The 24,057-nt window shown below is 38.2% G+C and overlaps 1 protein-coding gene across 1 annotated transcript in view; it reads left to right on the top strand.

Annotated features, from left to right (window-relative positions):
• wdr62 (WD repeat domain 62) overlaps nt 1–24,057 on the top strand; it is a 33,633-nt gene that overhangs the window by 6,591 nt on the left and 2,985 nt on the right. The window contains exons 5-30 of the mRNA XM_036562966.1: nt 281–451; nt 768–905; nt 1,665–1,847; nt 2,410–2,570; nt 4,870–5,059; nt 5,689–5,838; nt 5,988–6,148; nt 9,156–9,247; nt 9,670–9,795; nt 9,912–9,982; nt 10,115–10,236; nt 11,223–11,298; nt 11,582–11,693; nt 11,788–11,851; nt 12,781–12,909; nt 13,753–13,868; nt 16,270–16,331; nt 17,041–17,334; nt 18,487–18,581; nt 18,758–18,879; nt 19,282–19,404; nt 19,924–20,035; nt 21,558–21,660; nt 22,085–22,157; nt 22,701–23,450; nt 23,726–23,811. Coding sequence (XP_036418859.1) covers nt 281–451; nt 768–905; nt 1,665–1,847; nt 2,410–2,570; nt 4,870–5,059; nt 5,689–5,838; nt 5,988–6,148; nt 9,156–9,247; nt 9,670–9,795; nt 9,912–9,982; nt 10,115–10,236; nt 11,223–11,298; nt 11,582–11,693; nt 11,788–11,851; nt 12,781–12,909; nt 13,753–13,868; nt 16,270–16,331; nt 17,041–17,334; nt 18,487–18,581; nt 18,758–18,879; nt 19,282–19,404; nt 19,924–20,035; nt 21,558–21,660; nt 22,085–22,157; nt 22,701–23,450; nt 23,726–23,811 — 3,882 coding nt within the window. The remainder of the gene's footprint in view (nt 1–280; nt 452–767; nt 906–1,664; nt 1,848–2,409; nt 2,571–4,869; nt 5,060–5,688; nt 5,839–5,987; nt 6,149–9,155; nt 9,248–9,669; nt 9,796–9,911; nt 9,983–10,114; nt 10,237–11,222; nt 11,299–11,581; nt 11,694–11,787; nt 11,852–12,780; nt 12,910–13,752; nt 13,869–16,269; nt 16,332–17,040; nt 17,335–18,486; nt 18,582–18,757; nt 18,880–19,281; nt 19,405–19,923; nt 20,036–21,557; nt 21,661–22,084; nt 22,158–22,700; nt 23,451–23,725; nt 23,812–24,057) is intronic.

The following is a 24,057-nucleotide window of genomic DNA, read 5'->3' on the forward strand; positions in this document are numbered from 1 at the left end:
CAGCCGCTCCGACTGAATAATATTGGACATCCCTGACAAAAGTAGTAGTATCAAAATACAGCTTGAGGTTTACATTGTTTTTATCATAAAATTGCAACACATATTGAGCAAAATCAAATAATAAATTGTTGATTGCTTGTTTGGAGCAAACATCTGTTAATTTCTGGCTTGGCAGATTTCAATCGTGGATCTTTATTTTTTATTAGTATTGTGTGAAGGGTTTAAAGGGAAAAAGTATTTTGCCTCATGTCTGTCTTTTCGTCTGTGGCTGTCTTTGTAGAGTGGGCACATGCCATGTGTGAGGGTATGGGATGTGACTGAGCGCACGCAGGTGGCAGAGGTCCAGTGTCACAAGTATGGAGTGGCCTGTGTTGCTTTTTCTACCAATGGTAGCTACATTGTGTCTGTAGGATTCGAGCATGACAGAACTGTCAGCGTGTGGGAATGGAAGGTGAGTTGAATCACAAACTAAAAGCCACTGATATAGAAATAAATCAGTGCTCTTTTTTCTTCACAGTAATATCTATGATATAATCATGCCTAAGCAGACGAATTTTATAGTGGTGACACTGGAGATGCTAATTGTAAATGCTTTAAATGTATCTGCTTTAAATTGATTGTTAGTAATAACACATTTTTATTAGACTAATTGATGCAGCCAGTGTTGCTGTGGATATATAGTTGTTAAGAGACCATTACTTTTCCTTTCTTATTTTTTTTATTTTAGATTTATTTTACAAAAAGTTTTCTCTCCTCTTAATTTGCAGAGAGGTACTGTTATTGCATCAAACAAGGTGTCTAGTCGAGTGCTGGCTGTCTCTTTCTCAGAGGACAGCAGCTACTTTGTCACTGCAGGAAACAGACATGTGAAGTTCTGGTACTTGGATGCCTCCAAGGAGAGAAGGGTAAGACTGAAAGAACCTTTAAAGCCTGGAGATTTTCTCATTAAGTCTGTGCCTTATCTTAAATTGGCATTGACAATTTAGTAATTGTAGATCCTTGAATTAAGTCTGCTTTTCCTGCATCTGTTTGGAATCTGTGTGGAAATTGGCTAAACAAGTGAGAAAGAACGGCTTGGAGAGCTTAAAAGTGCAGCAGATGAGTGGAGGGGCTCATTAAGAGATGATGTAACGTTGTTTTGACTGGGGTAACTATGAGTTGGCTTCTGCCTACCCTTTTGAGGATTCTTCGAATACAGCTCATATGTTTTCACTCAGTACCTCCAGCATAAAATGACATACCTCAGCAATGACTAAACATGCCCTCTCCAAATATTTCAGTTCCAGTTTTGAACATAAACACACAGGCTCATACACTTAAACAGACAATGCACACTAATGCACAGCGTTGTTTTATGATGTAAATATGCCATATTTAGCCAAATGTCTCATTATCATCTGCTCCTCCTGCTGTTAGAATTACTCACTTTGCATTATATAAACCACTAAAGGTTTATCTGAAGGGGAAAATCAACTATTTTAAGCTTCTGTGACCTACCGTGGGAATAGCAGAAATATGTGTGAGATTTTATAGCACTTTAAATTTTTTTTTTTTATTAAACTCACTGCAAAGACTTGTGTTTTTTGCAGTAGTTGCTGATTTAAAAAAATGTCAAGATACAATGTTTCTGTTGTGCTGCGAGTGACATTGGTTTGGTCTTCCAGGTAAACAGCACTGTGCCTCTGATTGGACGATCAGGGTTGCTAGGAGAACATCAAAACAGTGAATTCTGCGACTTGGCATGTGGTCGTGGCACCATGGCGAGCAGCACCTATTGTATCACCCACACAGGTCTGCTGTGCCAGTTCAACAGCAACAGGCAACTAGATTTATGGGTTGACCTCAAAGTAAGTCACGTTGCTCAGGAAGAGATTAGCAATGACGAATCAGTGATGCTATTTCCTTTCTTAGATTGCTTTAGCACCACAACTAAACACAAGCTAGACTTTCTTCAGCAGAAGCATTTTCATTTGGCCCATTGTTAGAAATACCATCAGCTATAACTTTCTTCAGAATTTTACGAGTGTATACCAGTGTGACAGTATATGCAAACATCACCTTTTATTAACTGAAACAGAAATTCCACCATTTTAAAGCCATACAACATGTTGTGTGCCTGGCATTAAAATGTCACAGATAACAGACAAGGAACATCTGAGCTTGATCATTGTCATAGCACACAGTGACAAATTCTGTGTTTTGCTCCAATGCTCATTTGCTTATTGTAACCTTTAGCGACCACATTGCAGCAAGTATTGTGATTGTGATCTGTATATGGTGCAGCCCTAGACTGTATCAACCATAGGGTTCCCTCATCTGACTGCACCTGTACAATACAACATGTAAAAAGTTCCATATTATGTCTCAAAATATCTTTGTAGATGTTGATTTCATTGTGTTTGTTTGCAGACGTCTTCAGCACGATGTCTGTCTGTGAGTGAATCCTTTGTTTTCTGCGGCTGTGCGGATGGCACAGTGCGGGTGTTTAGCCCTCAGAACTTGCACTACATCACCACCCTGCACCGACCACACTGTCTGGGAGTGGATGTCTCACAGGGCATGCAAGCTGGGTAAGAGTTTTATCTCTGATTGGATGGATCTAGAGCACATAGTAGCTATTCCAAGTGCTGGTCTAGACCTGTTTCAGTTTCAGATATCAGTAGTGGTTATGTACTACATTTCTTCCCTGGTATTCATAAAGCAGTCCTGAGTTAGAGACTAAGGCCCAATATCATTTCACCCCATGTCCCTACCACTTAGCCCTTAGCCCTCCGTTTTGCATGTTCACATCTAGGGTAAGGGTGTCCCAGTTTTTGTTGAGATAGAGGGGTAGGGCGAAGTGTTAGGGCTACATGGCCCTCCAAACGGAGATTTTTCAGAGGCACACTATAAACAGTGTTCTGAGAACGGTAATATGGCGGCGCAAGCGACCAAAGAATCCCACAAATGTAAGTATTTTTTCTCTGTTAAAAAAATTACTATAATTATTGTGTTATCTTAGTTTAATGTCGTTTCAATGTACTATGGTCGTTTTCTTCATAACAAGCACAAAAAATCGCTAATAGCATGCTAATGTCTCAGTAGCTAGCTAGCTAACTTTCCCGTTCCACCTTAAATAGTCTAGCAATGCTGACGCCTGAAGCGCCAGAATGTAACTGCTGCACCATTTAAGGTGAAACAGGAAAATTCGAACAAGAAGCCGGTGAATAGCTGAATTCAGCTTCGTATCACCAAAGAATTAGGAGTGGGTGGTAATAAATAATTGTCTTATATGAAAGCATAAGATACCCTAAATGTAACTAAAGCCCAGCAGTGAGGTTGCTGAAGTTTTCCCTTTCTCTGCTATCACTGGAGACGGGCCGGGTCGCCTGCAGAGCACCGCTAGTAGCCAGTTAATGAAGTAATGTTCTAATTTTTTAATATTTCGTAGGGCAAGATTTCAAGAGGGTGACACTTGAAAACAAGGGGTAGGGGTAAAAAAGAAGAAATGGGATTGGGCCTAAGACTCTCAGATCAGATTTCAATTCCTGAGGTCTCACTTTACATGAGAAAGAGAATATTAAGAGTTGTGAAACATAAGTTACTCGGATGTCCATTAGCCAATGTCCCAGGTCCAGAAAGAATTACCAGTAGTGATTCACGATTGGTACTCCTGTTTAATCCAAGTCTAGGCTTAATCCATGTCTGGGAAAATAGGCCCATGAGCATTCACGAGATATCCTTAGCAGTTAGGAGTTGCTGAAATGATAGTAGCAGCTGCTACCTGCATTTCATTTTGTTTTACTTCCAAACCATCTAATCTACCTGAGTGCTTAGAAAATGATTACTTGGTTTTCCTACTTTTGTACATATGATTAAAAATCTTCTTCTGTTTCTAAAAAAAAATTAACTCTATGCCTGGCCTACAATACAGGATAATTAGGCTGATATTGAGGCTATTTTGTTCCTCCCAACAATTGGAAATAATAGTTTCAGGCTGATATTAAACTATCATCTTCCCAGATTATCCTGTGGTCTGAGGTATTTTTTACTTTTTTGATTAATTTTACCCTTCCTATTTTTCTATAGCATGCATAACATTTACAAGTTAACTTTTGGCTTCCCTATGACTGAAACCATCTTCTGCAACAATTCAACAACAATTAATGCATTTAGCTGCAGTCTCTCTCTGCAGTTACTAATAAGCTTATGTAAAACTAATGAAGGTTTACAGTATTTGTTGTTCTGTTGACCTTTTGTGAACTAGACACAACATTGTATGTCTGAACATTTACTAAATAAAGATGAGATGGTTGTGAATATTAGCTGTGTTATTGTACAACCATTAGTTCAGGCCATGCAAGCTGATTGGTTGAGAAGTGTTCTAACTGTGCTGTTATTTCACCATAACAGCTCATTTTTCACAAACACTGTATCACTCCACTGAGACGCCATTGCTAAGCAACGAGTTTGACAGCTGTAGGAGACGATCAAGCCATTTGAACGTTTTTACTTCTTACTTTGCGCACAAACAGAAAATGCTTACTTTTAAGATTACGTTTGACCGACAGCTGATTTGGTCAGACTCTGAAGATGAGACTGCACTAAATTCTGAAACTGTCATTACCACTGAGCAAGCTTTTCAGTCAGCAGCTGTGACGGAAGAACACCTAAGCAACCTGGAATTAGCCAGAAATGAACTGAATACCACAGTTGCTGTGGTAATCTACACTTGCCTTCGATTTGTGCCTGCGACCGAAATCACAGCCGTGATGTTATTTCGCGATAACACACTCCCTCTCTTGTTCTATTGCTTAAATATATAACAAATTATATTTTTAACCAAGTTTCTCTGTATAACTCTCTTACATTCCAATTACTATTGTATAGGCATCTGTTCACTGCACTGCCAGATGCTGAATATCCAGACACTCTGGCCCTCACTCATGACCCTATGACTGGCCACTTGACGTGTGTGTACAATGACCACAGTGTGTATGTGTGGGATGTGCGAGACATCAACAACGTAGGGAAGGTGTTCTCTGCCCTCTACCACAGCAACTGTGTCTGGAGTGTTGAGGTACGTTTCATATTCCTTATCATTTAGACACACAGCATTGTGCAGAGACCATCATTCATTTATTTAATTTCCATGCAAAACAGCCATTAGGTACAAATCATAAATTTTTCAGAGGATATTTGGGAGGAGATTATATAGAAGATAGATTTGAAAAATCTACAAGCGTTTCTGTCCTTCATTCCATTTTGAGAAGACAACTCAACACTATGAGTCTGAAAGGGTGTGTAGCTGCCAAGGAGCCATTACTGACGAAAGGAAACTGAGCAATGGACTGGCCACAACAGAGTCTAGACCTCAACATCAGTTAAAGTTTTTAGTATTATTTCGATCATGAGAAGCTAAAAATGCAGCCAACTTTGGAGATTAATCTAAAAATGATAAAACTATCAGATGTCTTTGAAAAACTGAAGGAACAATCTCTCAAGAATTAAATACTGTAATATGACTTTTGCACAGTGCTGAACTAATAGCAACATATATACAAGATGCATTATTGATCTGGTACTTAAAATGACGTTACTTGCTTGCCTTTGAAGGTGGTCATTGCAAGATTGTTGTATAGTTGCAGAGATGTTTTTCCCAAGGTATGTTTTGATAAACACCCTTCCACATGTTTACACACTTTCCAGACCTACCCAGATTTGGAGGATTCAGCTGCAACTCTGCTGCCTGGCTCTTTCTTCACCTGCTCGTCTGATAACACCATTCGCCTTTGGAACAGTGATTTTCAGCAGAGCCACAACCAAAACACTGACCTTCACCGCAACCTGTACAGTCAGGTAACGCTTTCTTAGTCCACATGGAATCCTAAAATATTTAATATTAAATTTAGATCAGATTTGTTCAGTTTTTACTGTGTATCGGTTTGGTGGCATCTCTAGTAGTAAGAGGATCTTGTCATTGATGTGTGTTTGTGTGTATATTAAAGGACTTGGTGAGGATTGTGTATGTGGATGAGGACACTCGGCACCTCAAGGCTCTGGCCGAGAGAGGAGACGGCAGCCTGGATGGCAAATTTGGAATCAGAGTGCTGGGAATCAGTCCAGATGGCCAGCACCTGGCTGCCGGGGATCGCAGTGGGAACCTGCGGTGAGACACAGACACATACACATACACACACACACACACACACACACTCTTTTGTGTCACTTCCAAGTCCTGTTTTCTCTGTTAGCTAAACCCAGTGCTTGGTTGAAATATCAATGGAGTTGTAAATGATTGACTGATTAACTGTTAACCAACAAATGTGATGTTTCAACCATGCTATTGGTTAAAAAAGTTAACTTTGTTCATTAAAAAGTTTAATCTGAATGAAAAGTTTATCATTCAGGTTTTTGTATTGTATGCATTTGGGTGCAAAAGACAGTTGATTCTATTAAATAGACTGACCATAAAACGAAGTGTGCAGTTAAAAATAGTGATGTTCAGGACCACTTTTTGCTAACAGGCCCCCGGTCTCTCAGACAGTGTGATGCACAGCAATGTGTGAAAATCACACATGGGCGTTTAAAATTATAGAGAAGGACGTGGTGGACGGTGACGGCCTTTGAGAGCTACTGAGGAACATTGAGCCAAAGCTCATCCTAGTCATGTTTGTTCTAACTTAGGCTAGTAATGACTGCTAAAGGCAACTTTAGAAATTTAGAATGTAGAACCCTCTGTAGCCCAGACTGTTTACTTCATATGCACCCTATTTAGGCCTATCACACTCAGGAAATTTAGTCAAATTAAATTTTAGCTAGGATTTAGCTAAAGATTGTCATATGAATAATTGCAATTAACAGTGTAATTGTTGTAATTTTGTTGTTTACTGCTACTAAAATGCAAGCCTAAAATGGCCATATTGGCTGATTAAGTAGAAGCTATGAACTTTTAACCCACGTGTTTGCTTTCTTTTATTTACATGTGTTTGCCTTAATCAAACTGAGATATACACCCAATTTACATGCTGTTTGTTGTGGCAAAAACATATGATTGTGAAAGCTAACAACTGTGTAAAATAATAAAAAATGCAGTCAGTTAAATAATTACAATCAGGCCCAACTCTGATGCCTGGCCTCACCTGTGTCAGTACTATGTTCCACAGTACAAACAAGGAACACTTTAGAATTATTATGCATAAATACAGGATTCAGTTGATGTGTGCACTTGTAAGTGTGCATATTTTACAATGATTTCAAGTGTTGCTCAACCAGTCAGGGTTAAGATCTGTAAGTTTCTGTTTTATAACATATATTTCAGTGGCTCATCCTTAATTGTAGGCCTGCCGGTTGTGTGTATATGTGTGTGTGTGTGTGTGTGTGTGTGTGTGTGTGTGTGTGTGTGTGTGTATATATATATATATATATATATAATATGTGTGTGTGTGTGTGTGTGTGTGTGTGTGTGTGTGTGTGTGTGTGTGTGTGTGCATTTTTAAAAGCTTGACTGTCTAATAAAAGGTGGAACTGAGTTTCAAAGTTTAGAAGCATAATAACTAAAAGATACCTCTCTACGTTTCCTATATTTTACAGAAAGTATTTGCAGAAGGCCAGTATCTGCATATCTAAGATCACATGCTGGAAACAGACAGACATTCTGTGATGTAAGCGGGTGCTAGGTCATCTAGAGCCTTGAAAACTGGTAGCAGAACTTTAAAATCTATCCGGAAAGACACAGTTAGCAGTTCCATTAATACAGGAGCCATATGATCTCCATTTTTGTTTTTGTTTTGATCTGTGCTGCTGCATTTTGCACAAGTTGTAGAGGACGTATTATTTTCTTAGTCCAGTAAGAAAAGCATTACAGTAATCAAGTCTGCTTGTAACAAATGCATGAAGAAGTTTTTCTGCGTTAAAAAAGGCCAAACTTTATTTCTCAAATGATATAAAGCTACTTTAGTGACTGTTTACATGCAGGATAAAACAGCTCAGAGTCTAAGATTCATACTTCAGGTTTGGTATATGAAGCTAAATAACCAAGCTTCTCAAAAAGCAGCTTTCTCTGAGTTTCTCTTGAGAGTATTTGAGTTTTTTTGTGATTTAGTTTTAGAAAATTTTGTGACATCCTGTGAGAAATATCTTACACACAGCTGGTGAGCCTGTCTACAGAGTCTTGATTATTAGAAGAAATAGAAATGTATAATTGCATGTCATCAGCATAGCTATGAAAATTGATATGCTTTCTAATGACATCACCTAGAGCAAGTGTCAGCAACCCAAATGTTAAGAAGAGCCATTTTGTCAAGTTTCAACAAAAATCTAACCACCTTTCGTTTTGTAACGTTTCACCATCTTGGCTGTAAATATGTCTCATGTGCTAGTATAGGCTAAAAAATATAAATGAAAACGCAGACTTACTTTGCTCTGCTTTAAGCTTTAGCATAGCTATAGCCACTTTTCTCCCATCTCCGGCTGAAGTCAGCTTCTAATTCACCAGCTTCTTGTTTGAATTTTCGCATTCCACCTTAAATGGTCCATTCATGACCAAATTATCAATGTTCTTTTTAAATCTTTTCTTTGCCATTTCGTTTAGCTACTAGCTGGGCGTGACTGTCATTGCTATGGTGACCAGCAGTCTGCCCGCCAACCTTCAGGGTTAAAGGGTGAATTAGCAGTTATACATAAACTCCAGCATTTATGACCATTTATTATTAAAACTGTTAAAACGATCAGAGCTTTATTTTACTGCAAAGGAGGATTATTTTATTTTTACCTAAAACTAATTTTGCTGTGGAGCCGCAACAGGGCAGTAAAAGAGCCGCGTGTTGCCGACCCCTGACCTAGAGGTAACATATACAAAGAGAACGGCACAGGCCCTGAAACTGAACCTTGTTTGGACTCCACAGGAAATGTTAATTTTTTTGATGAATGATTTCACAGTGAAACCATAAACTGTTTATTAAATAAATATGATTTAAACCATTGTAAAACTGTACCTGAGAGGCCTACCTAGTATTTGGTTGTTGCATTTAGATCAGAGACCAGGTCATCACATGAGGGAGTCAGAGATGTATTCAGTGAACCACTTTAAACATTTTTAAACTTCTCAACAGTTTCTGAGTCAGTGTAACGGTCTTTAAAGTAACTTTCAATACACTTTTTTTCTTTCTCTTTAGGATCTTTGGACTTTTGTTCATGGATGAGCTACTGAAGATTGAGGCACATGACTCTGAGGTCTTGTGTCTAGCCTTTTCCCCAGCTGAGACTGGTAAGGCAGTATTACATTTAGTTTACAGAATACATTAATCTGTTGAATTAAATAGTTATAATAGTGCGCAAGAAGGTGAATGATTTTTTAACATAACCTAAAGCATGTTATGTCTGTGTCATATTTAATGTGCTTAGTGCTTATAATAAATATATAATAAAATATCAATCCTTGGGCCTCCTTGTTACTTTTTACATACAAAATATTTTATACTGTCATTTTTTTCCTCCCACTAATAGTAGCCATTATCTACTTTTTAACCACAAGATGTCTGCAGAGTAGCCAAACATTGCCATGATGTAAACTTCTGAATGATGCAGGGAGTCGTTGTAAGGCTTTATGTCTTTAATAAAATCTCCGCTGCTGTGGAATGTTCTTCTTAAAACACATGATTTTATTTCTTTTTTTTCCCCTTCTTCCAGGTTTGCAGTTGCTGGCCTCAGCCAGTCGTGATCGACTTATACATATTTTCAACATGGAGAACAACTACAGTCTTCTACAGACTGTTTATGACCATTCAGCGTCTGTCACTGCCATGAAGTTTACCGGTCAGTTAGAGAATATTATCAAGTGTTAATACCTAGTTCTCCATTTGAATTTGCATGTTTTGCAAATATTTCTTTGAGGATTGTGATTGTGACTCACAGTGTCTTTATTGAGATAGGTGTGGGTTCAAAGGTGTGCATGGTAAGCTGTGGTGCTGACAAGAGCATCTACTTCCGCTCTGCTGAAAAGGTCAGTGCACCAAACTTATTATAGTGATCACTTATTATATTAAATGTCATCTTTTTGATATGAACTTTTTAAAACAAATTTCTCCCATGCTGTTGCTAGTTGTTACATAGAAGGTTTTGTATATGATTGCAGTCCTCTGAAGGCCTGGCCTTCTCAAGGTCACATCACGTGGTGGAGAAAAGCACACTATACGACATGGACCTGGATGCCACAAGCACTCACACTGCCATTGCGTGCCAGGACCGCAACATTAGGTAACGTCTAATTATTAGAAGGGTAAATCTCTGACCTCACAATAATTTGATTATGATTCTTCAGTAAAGGGTTTGGTGCGTCACAAAATCTCAGATTTTACTACCATGGTCAGTTTTTATTTATTGCTTTACCTTTTCTAAGCCTTTCCCTTTGTGCTAAAACATGATAGAAAAAAATCACGAGGCTACACAAACAGACCATCACCAGTTAATTACACGCATACTTGGAAAGATTTTTAGTCTGCCAGAGATTGCTGGGAAATGCACAGGCTTGTCCAGAAGATGGGTGCCAGTTTGTTGATTTTGCCAGTCTTTTGATTTGATGGACCCTCCCCTCCCCTCCACCATGGACCAGACTCAGTGTAGCATACTAAGCTGGATGATGTATTCTGTGTGCTTGCAAATCGGTAGTATTACTATGCTTGCTAATCTGCACAGAGGGCATTTAACCCTGTTAATTCTCAGTAGTTCTCCATCTTAACATTGCCAAACGGTCGCATTAAAAATTAAGTAATATAAGAAGCTATCATGGATAGTAAGCATATGATAATTACATTACATCATTAGGGAAAATGCATGGCTCTGTTACATTCGCATGTGGAACGTCTTAACTGAATTTGAATCACAATAATATTGTTTATCACAATAATTCTGCAGAGGATAATAGTTTATTTGTCTGAATTTACAATATTGTCCAAGCTTACTGAATATACAAATATGAGTGAAATATACTTAATTTTAATAAAAAAAAAAATTACAGGTTTGTTTTGGTTAATAACAGTGTCTATTTCCTTCAGTGTTAATATGAATGAATTGTAATATTCCAAAATTACTGCAGTTAAATTGTTAAGTTTAGGATTAATGTATCGTGGTGTATCAGCGTATTTATACATCTCTAACGTATGATAAAAAGACCATAAGAGAGCTTTAAGAGGTTAAACATGTTCATTTTATCATTTCCTATTTCTCTGCGTGTTGTTTTTCAGGGTGTACAATGTGAAGAGTGGCAAGATGAAGAAGTGCTTTAAGGGTTCTGCAACTGATGATGGCACCCTGCTCAAGGTGTGTGTGTGTTTATGGGGAAATGTTAAAGTGAAAGTGTAACGGAAGCCAGTTTTGTGGTATTTCCTGAATCAAACACTTGATTAAACAATGTACTTGCTGATGTAAGCCAGGCAAGTTAAAGACCTTCTTCTCTACTCCTTTGCCAGGGCTGCAAAACTATTTCAATCTGTGTAGCATATAATTAGGGCTTAGTTTATAATTACAGAATCAAGACCTCAGAATCGAAAATCATATTAATCACTGTTACAACTTATTTGTTGGTAAATTTCTCCTCTGACAGGTTCAGCTGGATCCTTCTGGGATGTTCTTGGCCACCAGCTGCTCAGACAAAAGCATCTGTATTTTTGATTACGAGTCTGGAGAATGTGTGGCAACATTATTTGGGCACTCTGGTGACTTTCTTTTTTGTGCCTTACTCACCCTACATAACTTTTTTATTTAAAGTTTTTTTTTTTGCTTAGTTGTCTGTTTTTTCTTCTTCTATAGAAATTGTGACGGGGATGAAGTTCAGTCCAGACTGCAGGCACCTCATCACAGTGTGTGGTGACAGGTAAACATTTCTCTTTCTCTCTCTCTTTCTCTCTTTCTCTCTGTTGTGATATGCCGTAACGTTCTTACTGTTTTAACACACATCATGTGTTAGTTTGCGACAGTTATGAAATTAAGCTAAGGGCTCATATTTTTATGTTGTATTGTTTTGTTGTGGCCTTATTTTGAGTAACAAACTATTTCGTTTAAGTGGAAATCCCACTAATTATTGAAAATTTCAGCATAGTACAGTTCATTCAACATAATTGTCATTCAGTCATTCAGAGTGGTTTAATGTGAAATGGTTAATTGTAAACAAACCTACTGACTCAGATCTTTTCACTGGTGGTGATGTAATTCTCCTTTAGGAGTCACAGTGTTTTCATATAGCCAGTTTATTTACTTTACTTCCCGTGAAACTACATGTATCTTCTGAGTTTTTGTATATAAAGGTGATAATGGTAAAATAGTGGTAAATCTGAAGGAAAAAGTTTTTGGGGACTATTTTTACCTTACTGCACCCTGCATCTGCATGTAGCCCTCCACCATGACTGTATTTTAAAAAAATGCATTTTAGGCCAAAACCTTGTTTTTAAAACTTTCAGACAAAATGTTATCTTAGCACTTACCTTAAAAATGTTTAATAAATCAAGTAGTGCATTCATTACCATTTCATGTAATAATTTTGTGAGGTAGCTTTTAGAAGCATTAAACCTCTCCTATCACCACCACTGTGGCGCTATTCTGGCTCTAAGTTTATCTAGAACAGAGCATTTCATATCAAACCACTCACAAAAAATCTTAACTATTTATATATGCAGACATTTTGAAAAATTGTTGTAATTCTCCTTTAACACGTTTTCGTTTTGATTTTGTGCTCTTCGTAAAGCTACCATGACCATGAGAAATGTTTAGTAACACTGTGTCTGCGTGTGTGTGTGTGTGTGTTAGCTGTGTATTTGTGTGGCGGCTGTGCTCTCAGATGACTAACTCCATGAGAAAGAGACTAGCAGAGAGGAGACGAAGAGCAGGACAGAGGAACTTGCAAAGAGGAGTCCCCTGCAAAGAGCAAGCTATCAGGTACAACTAACACATACTCAACAGCTTTTTTTAATCCACTGATGCAAATTTAAAAGCTAATTATAATCTTTCCAAAGAATGACCAAAACTTAACCTTAACCTTAAATTCAACCCAAAACCAAAATCTAATCCTAAATTCAATCCTAGTTCTGTAGTTAATCAGTTGAGTTTAACCAGATAGGTTGCTAATGATTTGAGCAACTGTAGATAATCTCTCAAAACTTGCACAATCCTCTCTGTGAAATGTGAACTTTGCGCTCTGTTTTTGTCACAAAAATCATTCCATCTAATCATAATTACCTATCCAAGAGGAACCATGTGAAAAGCAGGTTTTTAAGTTCAGGATAACTTTAAGTCATTAATCTTAAGACTAATATGTAAGTAATATGTAATCCTGATAACCTTGTTACTAAATTTCAGTTCATGCGTTCAAATTTTCAACATTTAGCAACTATTGCTAACATGGTGTTTTCTTTTAGTACAAAAATGCTGCACAATTTACACTGTAGACATCACAAATCAGTGGCTTGTTGGAAATTCTTTCTAATCACTTAAATTCTTCACTCAATAGCTTATTTACTGAGCTATCAAGCTAACTTTGCTCAAATTTTTAGAGTTTGTAGTGACTTTCACCATATAACAGTTTTGCACACAAAACTGTTACAGGTCTGGTCTGTATATAGATTAGGATTGTGGATAACACCTTAGTTTACACAAGTTATCTAAAATACATGCTGTTATAGTTAATGAACCGTTTAATGCCGAAGCACCAAAAACTGCAAGTAAAGGTGAGATCCCTGAAACAGTTCTAGCCTCGATGTATTTTGTCTTGCACCCTTTTAGGAGGGAGACTTATATTGCTGTACCTCGCAGTGGACTAGCCCAGACAGAAGAAGGAGAAGCAGATAGCACAGTGGAGGAAATCCCTCAGACTCCAGCCAGGGCAGACACCACTATAGGTAAGTGAATATAACAAAATAGTATCCAGTATGTGACAAACACCATCATGCACTGTAGTAAAGGGTCATATGACCACCGGTTATGTCCTCCTGAAATTACTGCATTTTGGGATGCAGTATAACAAGAAGATAGCTCTGGAATATTTGCCCAGAGCAGTACCTCATGCCTCATGTCTCATGCTTTCAAGATTCTTTTGAACACTTTGCAAATACACACATTAAAAGCAGGGTGACAAGATGAAATGACAACATATACTGTAAGGTAGAAAAAGAGGGAGGACAGCAATAATAAAAAATGAGCAAGACTTTTTAAAAATAATAATAAATAAATATTAAAACGGGGGCGTGCTGTTATACAGGCAGCACTGGGGCAAAAACAGAAAAAGAGAAAGAAAATTCAATCGGTAGAAGTGTTGAGCTGTATATTACATACATCTTACATACATCTTATAAAGACTGACGTACATGAATTCTTTCAACTTTACACTGTGACGAGCGCATATAAAGTACTGTGAAAAAGTATTTGCCCCTTTCCCAGTTTCTTACATTTTTTGCATATTTGTCATGCTATTCAATAAAAACTCCTCTATTTTTAATATTAGACAAATATAACCCAAGTAAACAAAACATTGTTTTTAAATGATGATTTCACTTATTGAAGGAAAAATGCTGTTCAGCCCTACCTGGTCCTATGTGGAAAAAGTAATTGCCCCGTTAGGTACTACATCAACCAGTTAACCAAATTCAACTGACTATTGTGTTCAATTTCACTAGCCACACCCAGGCATGATTACTGCTATGTCTGGCACTGTGAAGCAGGCTAGAAGGTCTCAAAGAGCAGCACATGATGCTACGTTCTGAAGAGATTCAAATACAGATGCGCAACGAAGTTACTGAAATCTACCAGTCTGGAAAGGGTTACAAAGCCGTCACTAAGGCTCTGGGACTCCAGTGAACCACAGTGAGAGCCATTATCCACAAATGGAGAAAAGTTGGAGCAGTGGTGAACCTTCTCAGGAGTGGCTGGCCTACCAAAATTTCACTAAGAGCGTTTCAACAACTCATCCAGGAAGTCAAGAAAGAACCCAGACAAACATCTGAAGAACTGCCGGCCTCACTTACCTCAGTTAAAGTCAAGGTACACGTTTGTACAATAAGAAAGAAACAGGGCAATGGCATCCATGGGAGAGTTGCAAGGCGCAAACCACTGCTGGCCAAGAAGAACACAAAGGCTTGTCTCGCATTTCCCAAAAAACATCTAGATGACGCCTAAGTCTTTTGGGATAATATTCTGTGGCCTGATGAGTCAAATGTGGAACTTTTTGGAAGACATGGGTCCTGTTACATCGCGCAGAAAGCTAACACCACGTTCCAGCATAAGAACATCATACTAACAGTCAAACATGGTGGTAGTGTGATGGTGTGGAGCTGCGTTGCTTCTGCAGGACCTGGACGACTTGTCATAATTCATGAAACCATGAATTCTGCTCTCTATCAAAAAATCCTGAAGGAGAATATCTGCCCGTCAGTTCATGATGTAAAGCTCAAGCACCGGTTGGGTTATGCAGCAGGACAATGATCCAAAACTCACAAGCAAGCCCACCTCCAAATGGCTCAAAGGAAGCAAAGTTGAGGTATTCAGATGGCTGCTTCAAAGTCATGACTTGAATCCCATTAAGATGCTGTGGCAAGACATTAAATGGACAGTTCATGCTCAAAAACCCTCCGATGCAGCCAAATTAAAACAATTCTGCAAAGAAGTTGTCGCCAACGTTTGCAGTTGTTACCAAGGGTGGCACAACCAGTTATTAGGTTTAAAGGGGCAATTACTTTTTTTCACATGGGTGGTATAGGTTTTGAATAAAATAATCTTCAGTAAATGGAATGATCATTTAAAAGCTGCATTTTCTGTTTACCCATGTTGTCATTATCTATTAATATATTCAAATTAATTTGATGATCTGAAATATTTAAATGTGATAAATTAACAAAAATAAAAGAAATCGAACGAGGGGGAAAATACCTTTTTCACAGCACTGTAGATAAACTTTCAACCTGCTTAAGAATTACCTCCAAAGTCTCTGTCCTCTATATCCACACCAAGGTCCTGGAATCTTGAGATATGGGTCAGTATTTCATGGCAGAAGAGTAAAAATAGTGTGGTAAAGTTTAAAAATAGCACCTTTTTATATAAGGATCTATTTTAGGATGGTGAGAATTTAATGCTGATCACATACTGCGTACTATTTGTTATTTTTGGGCACGATCATATATTCAGTGAACTTTGTTATCATTGTTGTTATAGTTTCTTTATTTAAGGACACTCTTCCGTTTTAAACGTGTTACTTGAATAGAGTTAGGTTAGCTTTGATTTAATCATGTGTATGTTCGCTTGTTTTAGAGAGTCTGGATCTCATGATGCCACAGACCAATGGCCGACTGCCCATGTGGGCCCGCAGATTGGTATGTACTCTGAACTACGTGATTGGTACGTACTGTGAACTATGCGATTGATTGTGGGGAAAAAAAATAATGAACTGATCATGATGAACAGGATATAGTCAAAAGCCCAGGTGAAACCTAGAATTGTTAACTTCTCTGTCCCTCTGTGAAACAAGTATGGAGGTTATTTATTTATTTTATTTTATTTTATTTTATTTATTTTTGAAGGCCCCATAACCTAGATTTGGGTAATTTCTTCTAAGGCCCCCTTATACCACTTATGTGGCTTTATGTACCCAGTGACAATTAGTTAATTTTTACATGATCAATCCAATCTATCTTTGTTTTAGAATTAACCAGGCTGTTTTTATTACTCTGCCTTTAACACTGATATATTTAAATATATGTAACCTCTGATCTGATTGGCTGCTCTGTATTGTGCTTCATTGAAAATGCAATCCAGGCTGAAACACTCAGCCACTTCAATGTGAATTTGTAGGCTGATATATGTAAAAGTGGTAGTTTTTGTGACATCACAAAACATTGATACGGGCCATATGTGGACTGTATGGACTGCTGAATGAATGGTTTAACAATGTTTGCGTACTACATCAAATTTTAAATTAGATTTTCCATGGTCCCTTTAAGCAGCCAAAGTAACTCATACATATAGCAATACACCTATTGAGCACTAACCACTGTCAACTGTTTGTTTGTGTTACGTATGTAGGGTGCTGGAGTTAGCAGCAGTGTGAATCCCACTGGTCCTAGTGTCACTCAGTGCCACCAGCCACAAGGACGCTGGGCTGTGCGTGCTGACCCGCTGGCTGTTCGTTCAGTGCTGGAGACCTGGAGTCTCCACCTGCCCCTCTCTCACACTCCCAGCAGAGCAGAGGAGGATGAGGAAGACTGTGAAGAAGAAAAAGATGGACATGAAGATGTGGACTTTCATCCTCAGAGTCTAGACAGTCTTCTAGATGAAGAGGAAGAGGGTGATGTAGAAGAGGAAGACGACACTGAGAGGGTTTGTAGAGTAGCGTTAAGTTGCATTAGTGTACTGTGGCTGTTTTAACCATTTTACTATTTTGAATATCTGTGTTTGTAAGCTAATGTTATATGAATCCCAGTAAGACATGATTTGGGATTGTTTTGAACAAAACAGTAAATACAGAGGATTTAAAATGTATTTATTGCATTAGCTAGCATAACAGGTGTTCTGTGCTTGATAGTGTATGTGGTTTAACTATGTATTGGCCAACAGAATGACAAATTGAAGTTACACAACATAAACTGTACAAATTTGTCCTCTTCTTGTGAATGAAATATTTTCACATACAGCTCCAGTTTTAGTCTGGTACGTCAGAACTTGTTTTAGTAATATTGTAGTACACTAGCCCGGTCTCAGTCTTGGATGGACTCGGAAATTCTTCTTGAGACTAGCCATGTGCAAAGCCTCTATCTGAGGTAACTGGAAACTCATTTTTTATATCTTCAAACAGAATAAAACAATTCTTGCTTTTCATGCTCTACATTTTAGCTGAGGATCTAATTGATCCTTTCTATGATGCCTTAACTGGGTATTTTTTTGTTTGTTGATGTTCATCGGTTCCAAAATTCAAGCATCTCCAGAAAGCAGATCATAATGCTATTATTACTGTTTTCATTTAATCATAAAAATGGATGTATGTTGTTTGGTCTATATTCAGTTAACTTTAGGTGGTGGTTCTGAGTAGGTTTTGGGGAAGAAACGATGGAGAAGTACCTCACTATAATTTTTCACAACACAAAGTTGAACTAAGACGATAAAATAATAACAAAATAATAAGTAATGGTAATATTTTTAGGCTATATATTATTCAATGGTATATTTTACAGAATATTTTATAAAATATTATTCATTAATATATATCAAATATAATGAATGACAATTCATGTACATTTATATTATTATATTCTGTAAAAATCTTAATCTGGTCTTGGTCTTGACCACTCCTGGGCTCGGTCATGCTTCAGACTCGACTACTATAAAGTCTTGGTCTTGACTTGAACTTGATGTGTCCAGGTCTTGGTGTTTGCTCAGACTCAGCTCTAGTGGTCTGGATCATAAAGCTACTTTTTAGTGAATTTATGTGGGACATGATGAATAAGTATGACCGGATGTTTCTGTTTGCTCTAGGGGTCTGAACAGTTTAGCAGGCTCAGCTCTTCAGAGAACAATGACTATATCCTCTACCCAGCCAACAGCACTGCCCTGTCCACTGCTGGAGAGGGGTGAGCAGCTTAAAACTTAAAAAAAAATTCTTAATGTTAAAAGTGGTTTATAAAAGCTCATATTTGTGTGCTTGTCTCAGTGACTGATCAGACTGGTCAGACTTTAAAATGCCCCCCATAAGGAAAACCACAACTTAGTTTTTAGAGAGAGCATTCGTGTGCTTTTATAATTACAGGGAGTTTGATGTGAAGGCCCTTTGTGAGGGTGTTGAAACTGATCCAGAAGAAGAGGAGCTAAGTCCAGACAGTGCCTGTTCAGCTGAGAGTGACCAGGTGCACAGTGACCAGGCCCATGACCGTGAGTTTGACAGCACTATAATTATTTGCATTTATTTTGTGTATATTTATATACATTACTGCAGCTAGAAGAATAACCAGAGTTTGAGCTAGTGTGCAGTTGCTGTTTGTTTGCTTAATTTAACATACTGGATAAAAGAATAAAAGTTGCACATGGAAATTATGCACTGAAATGAGCTGAAAAATGCCAAAATAAGTTGTTCGTAAGATGTGTTAACTTATTTTCACTTAGAAAATCAACAAAACACATAATTTGACTGGGGTTGTTCAAACTTTTTAAGGATCAGTTAGTAATTATGTGGTTACTTTGATCATTAGTATCCGAACCTACTATAACACTACTTCAAATTTTATATATAGCCAGTAAATGTACTCCTTTGTATGAACATAACCTACATTTTAGAGGACACTGACTCACTGAGTCAGGCGAGCTCCATGGGTAGTTCTGGAGTGGAGGAAGAGGAGGATGAAGAGCCTGCGACACTTCTACGCCAGCACTTTGACACTCTAGCCGTGGCCTCTAACGGTACGACATGCTGTCTGCCTCTTTGCTTGTTATTTTTTAACTATTTAAAGTGATGTTACTGGGAAGATTTTGATATTATTTACAGTCAGCACTGATTTTTAAGCCCATTTTTAACCTCACAGTTTTTACTGTAGCCTCCTGCCCATGGGTTTTATAGGCTCTACAGCAAGTTCATCTCTGGTGCTGGAGGGTCGGTGTCTAGCACAGTTTGGTGATTTCCCTGCTCAGAACACTTCTCATTCAAATCCTATGTTGATTGGCAGGTTAAGTGGGTATGTTTGAGTAGGGGAAATGCCAGACTGTGCTGGAAACCAGCCCACAAGGTAGTATGAGTAAAGATGAAGTTGTGGTTTTGTACTTGCTCTATGAAGCCTAGCATGTGATCTCGAATGAACATCCTCAGTCTCTAGGTGGAAAAACTATATACTACGCCCATGCTTAACAGTAGGTCAGTAATACACCACGTGCAAGTAAAACAAGAAGGATTTTTGTAACTTCTTATTGTAACTGTTTCCATAGAAAAGTTCAACACCGACCTTCGCAGTCTACAGCCTACTAATGAGAGCAACTTCCTCAACCCTCGGCTGAGTCTGTCTACCCGTTTCCTCTCACGCTTCCAGAGCCGCATTCGGTCAGTGTACATCACCACACATAAACACACAAGTTCACTTCATGAAAAGTTTTTTTTTCTTCCCCCAAACATATTTGAAGATACACATGTAAAATTTTCATTTAAGCTGTTGACAGATAAGTGATACATTTTAACAAGTGACACCTATAATTAACATTTGCCATTCTTTATATAGTTATGAATAAACTATATGTTATAAAAAGACAGAAATGAAATTTTATTTAAAAAAAATAAGTGCACCCCTATGAATATCACTACTTCAAATATGTCAAATTGAAATCGGGTGCTAATGAATGGTACACCATTAGAGAATATCTAGAAGGAACTTGTCTTGTTTAAACCTCATATAAGAGAAATAAGGGAAATCTTTAACAATCTTTAACAATGTGGAGGTGGGATGACTGACAGGTTTGGAAGTCTGAAATGAAAATACAGTCTGGTTGAATGCATTTTCAAAGGCTTTTTGCCACAGAGCACAGTAGGCAACAATATGTAATTGCAAAGAGGAGAGGTGCTGTTTCCCATTCACATTTGAATTTTGCCCTCTTTCTAGCTTGCTGTTCTCTTTTGATAATGCAATTTAAATGCCTTATTACAGAGTAAAAATGCTATAAGATAAATTACATTTTAATTATCATTTTGACACAATTATTGCATCGTCACATTAAGCATAAATATGCAGTTCTGGAAATACATTTTAGTTTATATCAATCTACTCATAAAGCATCTAAATCTTTGTGTAAATGAAATGTCAGTGCTAGTGCACCAAATGCCGAATTAAAATCTCCGTACTGAATTTGAATTTTCATTTTCATTTTAAGCTCAACATTGCATTTATGAGTGGGAAATGTAAATGTAAACATACAACATTGCCATTTTACAAATTACATTTTAATTTTAAAACTGATATGCCTCTATACAGGTAGCTTTTGCCACTGTTGATGTGAAAGTACATGTGTCTACCATTAGGGGAAAAAAAGAACAGCACAAATTTGACCTACGTAGGAGATGCACCAGGAGGAAGTCTTTGCTGTCTAAAAAGAACACTGGCGCAGGACTAAAGCTTGCTAAGGAATATCTAGGAAAGGACCAGGACTACTGGAACAATGTGCTATGGACAGAGATTGGGTTGTTGGCCACAGTACCCACTACTACATTCATTGTCCATTTTATCAGCTCCATTTATCATATAGGTGCACTTTGTAGTACCACAATTACAGACTGTGGTCCCGCTGTTTCTCTGCATACTATGTTTGCCTCCTTTGACCCTGTTCTTCAATGGTCAGGACCCCCACAGAGCAGGTGTTATTGGGTGGTGGATCATTCTCAGCACTGCAGTGACACTGACCTAGTGGTGCTGTGTCAGTGTATATTGCATTGGTATGAGTGGCTAACTTACCATGTTGTATGTAATTTTGTTTTTGTTTAAGAAAGCTCAGGGGAAGTGGCTGGTAGCTGGGTCTAGATTAATGTAACACATGATTGTGTAATAAAAGTAACTTTTGTCTTCTTACACTTCCAGTGGTACAGGAGCAGGAAGTGGTTCTGTGTGTCGGCCTGGAACTTGCCTGCCCAGTATCCAAGATGAGTCCAACATTAGCTCTGCAAGTCTGGAGAAAACAGAGGTATTATGGACATATAGTACCAAATGAAATTTGTATCAGACTTGTGGTTGAATTGCATTTAATAATCATAAGGCTTTCTTATGAATAACATTAAGGGGTACAAATGCATCATTTCAGACTGTCAGCAAGGTTGCTACTTTCTTTTCGTTTTCTTGAGCACATTTTCAACAATACAACTTATTCTTCTGCTCTCACTTCCGAGTTGTCGGGCAAAGTGTCAAAAACGTTCAGTGAAAACAACAAAAAGTGATATGTAAAGGTGCCATGGTTGTTTACCATGAGCTGTTCATTGAGATGAGATGTTCATGAGATGTTCATTGTTCCAAGTGCTAAGACAAGTAAAACTCTGAGTGTGAAATGAACATGCTCATAAAGTCATCTTCACCTGTATCTGTCTGTCTGTCTGTCTGTGTCTGATTTTAAGGACGATTCCATACTTATCGCTCAGGCTTGTGGCCCAAATCCCACAAGAAGCGATCAGAAGAAAAGCCAAAGAGGTGGGAAGTTCCATTTGTTTTGATTAGACATTTTTAAGGTCATCGCAATTAGATACTCCACAAGATGATTTTAACAGTTAATTACAAACCGCTTTAACTTAAATTGCAGAATATTTTTCTTTCGTTAGGCAGTATAATTCCAAAATTATTGTACAGTTGACTTTAAGATCTTCTGAACTCATCCTTCAGCCAACAAGAAACGCTTCTCAGTCTCTGATCCAAAATCTCACCTCAGCCTCCGCTGCAAAAACATTCTTAGAGGTGTGTGTTTGAGTGTGCGAGAAAGAGCAAGATGTTTGAATATCCAATATTTCAAAATAGTTCACGCCGCTGGGAATTGGCATGATTTCACATGGTCTTAATTGGTGGCACATCACTTTTGTTCTACCCGGTTTGAAGGTTCTGTTCTATCCTTATATTTTTTATTTTTGGTTTATGTATCTTTGCGTTTGCCATTGAAAAATGCGTGTCTGAAACCTCTAGCAAATATGTCTCTCTTCCCCCCCCCACTTAAACCTCTTATTTTAATGCTTTTTCTTCCAGATATTACAGACAAAGCAGTGGTCTCACAAGCGACTGTCCAAAATTCTGCCAACAATCCAAGCATATTTGACACCAAACCTGCCAACCTCTCCTTTGATAAAGTGTCTTCTACGTTGGGTACCACAAAATTCTCCCACCAAAGTGACATGGCTCCTTTGGCCAGTTCCTACACCAAAAGTAGCTCCATGGATGAGAACCAAGTGAAGGAGCCTCAGTGTGGGAATGCAGCGCTCCAGAATGCTTCATTTTCTAACCAGGACCTCAGTGTGAATCTGGAGAGTAAGGAGAACCTCCCAGCTCCATGCACTCATTCCACAGAGCTGCTTCCACCCATGCCCGAAAAGCAAGCGCCTCCTCCAGCACCCCCTGCTCTGGGTAATCACAGTGCCCGGGCTGCACTTCACTTGGACCTGTCTGCTCCTCTCGGGGCCAGCATGGTACCTGCTTCCCTTAAATCATTCAGGAGACAAGTGCAACATATTGACCCTCCATGTAGACAGGCTTTGGTGAGTCCGACGGAGATGCGGTCGCTAGGAAAGGATAGTCGAAAGCGGATCAGTAATATCGAAAAGAATCTGACACCGAAGTCTTCCAACAGACTCTCATCTGGGCGTGCAGTGTCTGCGAAGTGCAGCCCTCTCGCAGCACCAAAGAAGAGCTTTGAAAATGCGCAACCCGTGTCTCAGTGCAGCACAGTGGAATCAACCACATCAGAGGTCAAATCGGAGGGAGAAAAACCTGTAGACTCAGGTACTGTATACTTTTCATTATGTCCTAACATAAAGCAGGGTTTTAGGTCGTAGTTTGTCTGATTTAATTTGCACTTTACTAACATTACCTGCTGTTGAGCAGTAATTTTAGATGCACAGAGATCCATTAATATAGATGTGCACCACTTTGAAATGTTTTTATATTTGGTATATCATTGCTGCAAATTTGGTGTTGTTAAAATAGTCTAAAGTGTTACGTTTAACTTGAGGCTACATTTACCTTTGTAACTTCATGTGTCTGTCTACTTCTTTTAGATGAGTGTATGACTTTGCAGACATGTAAGGAGATTGTGAATGAGCTTCAGCACACCATGCAGAAAGCAGCAAGCTTTTACAGTAAAGTAAGTTTAAAGGTCTCTTCACCTCTACTATTCTTAAGCTGACTGTTTTTATTTATATGCCTGTAATTGGCAATTTTTTATATGTGAAGCACCTCATCGAAATGGGTTCATAATAGCAGTGCTTTGGATCAATAACATCATTGGCCAATTTACACCTTGCATTAACATGCATTTTTGGTGATCAGTGTTCATTTGCCAGGTGTAAACAACCCCAGGACACATTGTGAGCAGACCACATTTGGAGAT

The sequence above is a fragment of the Colossoma macropomum genome, unplaced genomic scaffold (genome assembly GCF_904425465.1).
Source record: "Colossoma macropomum unplaced genomic scaffold, Colossoma_macropomum, whole genome shotgun sequence".
In the NCBI taxonomy this organism is placed as follows: Eukaryota; Metazoa; Chordata; class Actinopteri; order Characiformes; family Serrasalmidae; genus Colossoma; species Colossoma macropomum.